The 8,619-nt window shown below is 44.3% G+C and overlaps 1 protein-coding gene across 1 annotated transcript in view; it reads right to left on the bottom strand.

Moving 5' to 3' along the window:
• LOC107661947 (uncharacterized) overlaps window positions 1–8,619 on the bottom strand; it is a 35,467-nt gene that overhangs the window by 12,208 nt on the left and 14,640 nt on the right. The window contains exons 2-4 of the mRNA XM_016451766.1: window positions 6,037–6,270; window positions 4,933–5,040; window positions 948–1,111 (exon numbers count right to left, since the gene is read on the bottom strand). Of these exons, the coding sequence (XP_016307252.1) occupies window positions 948–1,111; window positions 4,933–5,040; window positions 6,037–6,270 (506 nt within the window). The remainder of the gene's footprint in view (window positions 1–947; window positions 1,112–4,932; window positions 5,041–6,036; window positions 6,271–8,619) is intronic.

Here is an 8,619-nt window from a genome sequence, read left to right on the forward strand (position 1 = left end):
ATAAAACGGCAGTGAATGGGTGTTGAGATTTTGAAGCCCACAAAAGTGCATCCATCCATCATAAAAAGTACTCTACATGACTCCAGTGAGTTAATAAAGGCCTCTTGAAGTGAATTTATGCATTTTAGTAAGAAACATATCCATATTTAAAACTTCATAAACCGCAATCTCTAGCTTCCGCTAACTGTCATACGCACGTTCACGAGAGAAGGCCGCTCCAGCGGATGACGTTGGACGTAGGCGTAGCGTAAGCTCTGGTGAGAATATGCTAGTCTCACGACAACCAAGCTTTGTTTACACCAGTCTCCTCTTGGCTTATATCGCAATCCTCCAACATTTTTCTTTACAAATCCTTGTTTTGTACTTTTTGCTTTCTCCTCTGCGCTGTCACTTCTCACCGATGCTTACGTCATCCGCTGGAGTGCCACTCTCTCAAGAGATTATGGTTTATGAAGTTTTAAATATGGATAGTTTTCTTACACAAACACATCGATTCGCTTCAGAAGGCCTTATTAACCCCGGAGCCGTGCGGAGTACTTTTCATGATGGATGGACACTTTTTTGGGCTTCAAAATCTCAACACCCATTCACTGCCATTATAAAGCTTGGAAGAGCCAGGACATTTTTAACTCCAAGTGTATTTGTCTGAAAGAGGAAAGTCATATACACCTAGGATGGCTTGAGGATGAATAAATCATGGGGTAATTTTAATTTTTGGGTGAACTATCACTTTAATGCTCACTCTACAGGCCATAACACAGCATATCAACATACAGTACCATCATTAACATGTCAGACAAAACAATTTACAGTGCATGTGCAAAGAGATATGTGCTTTATGTAAACTGTACAACTCTCAAAGTGAAACATAAGTGAACGTAAGCGCTAATTTCCCAGGGAAAGTGTGATTTTACACAGCTGTTGTTGTGAAACTATCATCTGTGTACCTGAGAATAAATACACTCCTCCTGAGGCCGTGTGTAAGCGATTGAGGGGTTTAGAGTGAATGTCACCTCGCCGTACTGAACCTCTTCCTCCTTCTCTTTCCTCTCCTTCCTCTTCTTCTGCGGTTGGATCTCAACATATTCCACATCAGCAGCCGGGAGTGATTCTGCACAGAAAGAAGAAACGATGACAGGGCAAGACATTACCGGACGTCTCTACACACACTGAATAGCTGTTCATTACTACTAGTCTGCAAACTGGTAACTGACAAATGGAGCTTTCAAGAGTGAAACTATTTAAGTAGCAAACAATAATGATGAAAAGATTCAATCCAGTGCAAGTTAAACTAGTGATGGGAACATCAGATCTCTAGTTCATTCATGTTCAAAAAAATGAACTATTTCATTCATTTGAACAGTTAAAATATTAAAAAAGATTAGGTGGATCCTGTTGCAAAACACACACACACACACACACACACACACACAAATCTATCTATTTAGCTACTTCTTACTCCATATTGTCTAACACCCTGATGAAGGCCTGCTTGAGCTGATACATGTTGGTGTCTTTTTAATATGTAGCCCTATCTTAGAATAATGGCTTTTTACTTTGCTTACAATGTGAGTGTCAGGGGTCTGGGTCTGGTGTTCTCCCTCTCACCACCAGAGGCTTAATAAAAGCCTGCATTTGGACCCAGACCACTGTTTACACGGTGTGTTTCTGAACCGCGCCGTGACAGAATAATCCGCCAAGCATGGGTCCAGCAGGAAGGTTCCTCAATGTCCACCAGGGGACCGAGGCGGCGGTGTCCGCTCGCAGTTCCCCCGAGGAGGTGGAACTCGCCTCCGTTTTTTTCAAGGCGGCAGCTCCACACACACCGCTGTGGTGGCCGCTGGTTCTGCCCTGGGTGCCCATCCCACTGGCTCTGCCCCAGTCCCCAGGTCCCCCGCTACCACACGGACCTGGGCCCCCCATCCCTCTCCCTACTCCATCCCCGCTCTGCCGATCCCCGGGTTGGGCGCTCGGGAACGTCTGGAAGCCGTTCCTTAGAGGAGGGGTCCTGTCAGTGGTCTGGGTCTGGTGTTCTCCCTCTCACCACCAGAGGTCGCCACTTCCCATCCTCCCGGACTCCGTTACCTTGACTCCACACACCTGTGCACACACTCACTCACACACACACAGCTGTTGCCCATCCTGAGGGCTATTTATACGCCTTCCCCACACCTCTCTGGGCGGATTATTAAGTGTTGTTACGGGACTGATGCAAGCTCTACGTGGCCGTATTGTCTCAGAGTCCGTTTTCTGTTTCAAGCCTGTGTGTCAGAGTCTTAGCTCTGTTTGTTTTCTGTTTTGGTTTTTACTTTGTTTTCCCCTGCAGTTAATAAAAGCCTGCATTTGGACCCAGACCCCTGTTTACACGGTGTGTTTCTGAACCGCGCCGTAACAGTGAGTGCCTGGATGTGGATTTTTTTTGGATGGATGTGTGTGTGTGTGTTTTGCAACAGGGTCCATCTTTTTTGACATTTTGTTCCCTTTCTGGAGCATCCATAATTTTGCCTGCAAGTACCTGATGCACCCCAAGATTTTTTCTTTAGTTAAATATTATATTTTATTACCCAAATTCCATGTACACATTTACATACCTCATCTTTGATCATTTTCCAAATTAGAAAGTCATTATAATGCAGCAGAGGATAGAAAACATAGATGATTAACTCACCTCTCACATCTTTTGTTCATTTGACATATGACAGATGGAATCGTTCATGAACCAACTCATCACTATTAAACTGCTAACTACTCTCCAGAATTATTAGCTTAGTTAGTTTATGAGATTAATCTTCTAAACCAGTGGTTCTTAATTCCAGTCCTCGCATACCAGCACTCTGCACATTTTGTATGTCTCTTATCACTTCAGTCGTTTGTTTCCAGTTCAGCCATCATTCCAGTTCGAAGGCATGTTCCATTGAAAAGGCATTAAAGTGTGCGAGACGTGAATTTAATGGTATTTCCCTGTTGAAAAAACCAGCATATGCTGGTTAGGTATATTTTGACGCTGGGATGCTGGTTTAAGCTGGTCCTTTGCTGGTTTATGCTGGTCCTTTGCTGGTTTATGCTGGTCCTTTGCTGGTTTATGCTGGTCCTTTGCTGGTTTATGCTGGTCCTTGCAAATTAGTCACAATAACGTTTCTTCAAAATGTCTGGCCATTGTATATGCTATATTTCTTGCAAAATATATCTCATATAAAGCACAACACTGCTCTTCTCGGTTCGGCAGCGCCGGCGCGATCCCTTATTATACTGCGCTTCTCGTCCGGTGTGCGACCCCCTTTAGGCTACATTGTGATAACAGAGGAAAGAAATGTCTGCTTTATTTTCTATACTTCCACAATAACAACAAAACGTTACAAATTGCTTTTGTCAAATAACAGGGTGCGCTTTCTGGCACACCTTGTTATGTCTAAAGGTCTACTTAAATAAAACAATCGAAAACAAATGTGTGTTTATTTTTTATTTGTATAGCCTAAATCCAACAAGAGGTATTGTACAGTCTTTCCCGTCTGAGCTCATCTGTATTCCCATAAGAAGAATGTGATGCGATGCGCGGCTTGATTTAGCTAAAGATATCCTTTAATAATATATAATCACTAATACATAATTAATATATAATCAGACTAAAGTATCAAAGCTGCCCACGCATGTGAAACAAATATTTATTGGATAGCACTATATTGTAGACAGATTGGAGATTAATCCTAATAAACATGCCGCTACAATTAAAACCATTACATTAAAATACATTTAAAACAGTGTATTTCAATCATTTCAGCAGTGTGCAGATCCTCGTTTATGTCAGACAGTCGCTTAGCATGCTCACAAATAGCCTACCATATATCTATAATAACGGAAAACATATCGTTTTTATGACATAATATGTCGTTATTACGAGAAAAAATGTCGTTTTAACTAGAAAAGATGTCGTTTTAACAAGAAAATATCTCGCTATTACGAGAAAAGATGTCGTTTTTAATGAGAAAATATCTCGTTTTTACGAGAAAAGATGTCGTTTTAAGAGAAAACATCTCGTTATTACGAGAAAAGATGTTGTTTTAACGAGAAAAGATGTCGTTAAAACGACATAACATCTCGTTATTACGACATAATTGAGTGGAAAAAAATATGTGTGTGGCAGCAATGCGTCACCATATTAAATAGCCAAAATGTGCTTTTTACTGTTTTGTCTTGCTTTACGAAGAAAAAATCAATTACAAAACAACTATTTAAAAATATTTAACACTGAACATTTTTTAACATTCTAGTAGACATTATACCAACAAAGCACAATTTCACTTTTATTTATTATTATTATTATATTGTAATTATATATGAACAGTGTTATCAAAATGCAGTGTCAAATAAACACTAAACATCTGGATATTTTACACACATTTCACATGTTGCTGTAATTTTTGAACATTGTGAACATACAAAGACTTTTGTAAAAAAAACGCCTTTTTGAACAATTCACATAAAAAATAATTCTGATCATGTAACTTTGCTATACATACTGTGATCATGAGTACTTGGCCAAACAAAGTAATGGTCAAAAATCATTATTGAATTATCTGGCTTAAAGATTTTTTATTTATATTCATGAGTTTTGAAGAACAGTATTGTTTCAAAAAACTTTCTGCCATTTTACACCAATTTGCATTGGTCAATCCCAGAAAATTAGTAAAATTTCCACCAAAATTAGCTCAGACCATCTTCACCACATGCTTAATGTTTATGCTTTTGGCCTTTGGTGCAGCTGTCTTTAAAACTGTCATAACATTTAACATATAACCCACAAATCTTCTCAAGATTTGAAAGCCTAAGTATTAACCAATGTTTCTGGCTCTGTAATTGCTGCTTGCATCAAAAAGTACTACATTTTAACCTTTATCAGTTAGTATATGGACTACAGATTTGAAATGAACTGACCTGGTGTCGACTTGACCTGTTTTTTCTTGTAAATGTGATATACGGTGATGAACAGCAGAAACAGGATCAGCGCAACAAAGCCCAAAGCAATCAGAGAGACATGTAAGACTATAGAAGAAAGAAACACGAGGTCATTTAAATCAAACTCTAAAACTACTTTGAAAGGTTAATTCATACCAACTGCAACAGCAACAGGAATAACAACTCCATGCAATTAGTAGCATAGTACATTAGTTCATGAAACATTTAACTACAGAAGAGCCTGCAGATCTCTCAAAGCCATCATTATTAGGTTTATTTGTAATTTGCATTCGCTGTTGCTCAACACGCACACATTGATAAAGGTAATACTACATGGGTGAGATTCATACCAGCTGAATCCTTTTCTACTGTTGAGGTCACAGATGCAGTAGTTGGTCCTGTAATAAAACATTGTTGCAGAATCACTTGTTTTCTCTCTCAATATAAACTGCTGCATAGATTATTAATTATTTTGAAGAATTAAGTGGCCAATTACGAGAATCAATTTGTTTGAATCTCATGAAACCTGTCTAGGACACGCCCAGGTCACATTTCAGTTCAAAATCTGACTAACTGTACTAACTGTAATTAGTAATATTTTGCAATCATGTTTCATTGAATGTTTTTAGGGGAATTAAACCATTTTGCACATATGATGAAAATGTAAAAAGGGGAAAAATATTAAGTATCACTGTAAATAATAACAATTACAAAAAAGTAAATTCTAGAACATTACAATAAAGAAACTTTAGGGAGTAGAAATGTTTATAATTTTCAAAATGCAAATAAAATGAATGGTTGTAAAATAGCCCTCATTTTCTTCATGCAAAATATAATTTATTTAGCTTTTAGGGTGATTTTTTTTTTTAAAGAATCAACTAAAGTCCTAGAGGAGATAAAACCGTCACAGTCCGTCAAAATACGCATCAGAAATATTGCACTCTGGCATAAGAGGATATTGTGGTGAAATGTGACTTGGACATGTTCTTGACAGGTTTTGTGAGATTCGTTCATCTTCATCACTCTTGTTGCTGTCGCTGTGGTTTTTATAAATATGTGGACATTCATGTATTAAAAGCTCACCAGGACAGGGTTTGACACTAACAGTCTTCTGTCTGTGACTGACGTGGTTCTTCACACTGCAGCTGATGTTTCCATCAGTTCTCTCATCCAGATCAATGCTGGAGTTTCCATCCATCAGTGGACCTCCATTCAGAGTCCAGCTGTAGAGGATCTGATCGCCCTCAGAGAAGCAGAAAACCCTCATCGCCCCACTGGAGGAGCAGCTGATTGACACTTCCACTGAGCCAATAGGAGCTGGAGGGAGGGACACGTGACCGTCACACAACTCCTTCTCGACTCAGTATAAGTCAATGTCAAGACATTTCTAAACAAAACTGAATTAAAGGGAGGACTGAATTAAACATGCAGCATAGGTTCCCTTTCAGTCAGTCATGTTCGACGTTACGTCAGTGACTGATGAATTGGGATCCTCGCTAGAGAGACAATCACCTTCGAGAGTTAACAAAACAAGCCAATAAGTGTTGGCGTGTGATCTTTGCGTCGCGCACCCTGCCACGAAGCGCGGGTATATAAGGAGAGTGCGTGCAGTCGCAAATTCAGCTTTTCGCTTCGGAGCCGAGCCTTTCAGTTGGTCTGGTTAAAGAGCAAGTGTCTACAAGACAACATCCGACAGTGTTGGTGTTACGGCGTGTCAGCGGGGGTTGCTGGTCCAGTGCTACTGTTGGTGTGGACGACATGCTGCAGCTCTTCATACTGCGGTCACGCTGCGACCTCTCCTGGGCGCTTCAACACTTTTTTTCCTAAAAGAACAAATCTAAAAGAGCTCCAAGAGTGACGTGGCATCTTTTTAAAGATGGCCTTCCACTCATGTGTTTCTGGGTGTGATCGCTTCCTGGCTCCATCTGATGGTCATGATCGCTGCATCTCGTGCCTGGGCATTGAGCATGCTGAGGCAGCGCTCGTGGATGACTCATGTTCTCATTGCGGGGACATGATCATCGCGATGTTGCGATCGAGTCCCCCTCCCCATGCCCCGTTCTAATTCCTCCCAGCAGTGGAGGACTACTTCGGCATATGGCCAGGGCGATCTGAGGATCACAGTGAGGGCTTCCCCATCGAGTGCGTCTCCGCAGACCCCTCACTCCTCCAGCACATCGTAACCTCTGGTGTTCTGCGATGAGGTGGCTGAGACCCCGGATAGGGCGGGGTCTAGCATCTCATTCGGGCCTCCGGCAGATGACAGGATGTCGATCACTGCATCGGGGGACGAGCTTGGCTCTGGAGATGAGGACTCGGCTGCGCTGCCTCCGTCAGGAAGAGTGGCGTTGCCCGAGTCAGATCCAGAGCCGACCGCTATGCTTTCCCGGGCCGCCGAGAGCGTCGGGCTGCACTGGAGGCCTCCTCCTTCTCCCGATCAGCAGTGGAGGACTACTTCGGCATATGGCCAGGGCGATCTGAGGATCACAGTGAGGGCTTCCCCATCGAGTGCGTCTCCGCAGACCCCTCACTCCTCCAGCACATCGTAACCTCTGGTGTTCTGCGATGAGGTGGCTGAGACCCCGGATAGGGCGGGGTCTAGCATCTCATTCGGGCCTCCGGCAGATGACAGGATGTCGATCACTGCATCGGGGGACGAGCTTGGCTCTGGAGATGAGGACTCGGCTGCGCTGCCTCCGTCAGGAAGAGTGGCGTTGCCCGAGTCAGATCCAGAGCTGACTGCTATGCTTTCCCGGGCCACCGAGAGCGTCTCCCGAACATTCGAGGTTGGATGATTGGTTCCTGGGGGTGCCGCAGGCCGATCGTCGGCAGCCACCTCCGGTTCCATTCTTCCCGGAAGTGCATGAAGAAGTTACTAGATCTTGGAGACCTTGGAGGGCACCTTTTTCTGCCCGAGTTAGTGTTTCTTCCGTCCTCACTGCCCTCGATGGCGGGGCGGCTAAGGGGTATGTGGAGATCCCCCCCAGTTGAGCGCGCTATTGCGAACCTCCGCCCTGTACGCCATGGCCCTCCTGCAGGTCTACCAGGTCAAGGCGTTGAAGCAGCTGCACAAGGGCAGTTCTGACCCAGGGGTAATGCAGGAACTACGCACGGCGACGAAAGTCACGGCGTGGTCCCTCGGTCAGATGATGTCCACCCTGGTGGTCCAGGAACGACACCTATGGCTGAACCTGGCAGATATGAGGGAGGCCAACAAACACAGTTTCCTGGACTTCCCAATCTCTCAGGCTGGCCTCTTCAGCGATGCGGTGGAGAGCTTTGCCCAGCAGTTCTCCGCCGCACAGAAGCAGACGGAGGCGATCAGACACATCCTGCCACGGCGACCTGCTGCTGTCATCACCCCCCCCCGCCGGCTGCAGGCCCTCCTCCCGCTCATCACCGAGGGCGCCCTCCTGCTGCCTCCACCTCCGCTCCAGCTCGGCCTCAGCAGCAGCCTTCACACCGGCCGCAGCGTGGAGCTGGCAGCAGGAAAGCGGCACAGCCTGTCTCTGCCCCTGCCAGGCCCGTAAAGCGCCAGGGCAAGCGGCGTCCCTGAGACAGGCGACCCGGAGACTCTGGATCCTGCTCTTCAGGAGGTGGTGATCGCACCACTCCTTCCCCCGGAGGAGGGCCGGGTGGAGCATCTTTTGTTTCCTTTTTGTTTTG

This window comes from Sinocyclocheilus anshuiensis, unplaced genomic scaffold (assembly GCF_001515605.1).
Source record: "Sinocyclocheilus anshuiensis isolate Anshui unplaced genomic scaffold, SAMN03320099.WGS_v1.1 scaffold759, whole genome shotgun sequence".
In the NCBI taxonomy this organism is placed as follows: domain Eukaryota; kingdom Metazoa; phylum Chordata; class Actinopteri; order Cypriniformes; family Cyprinidae; genus Sinocyclocheilus; species Sinocyclocheilus anshuiensis.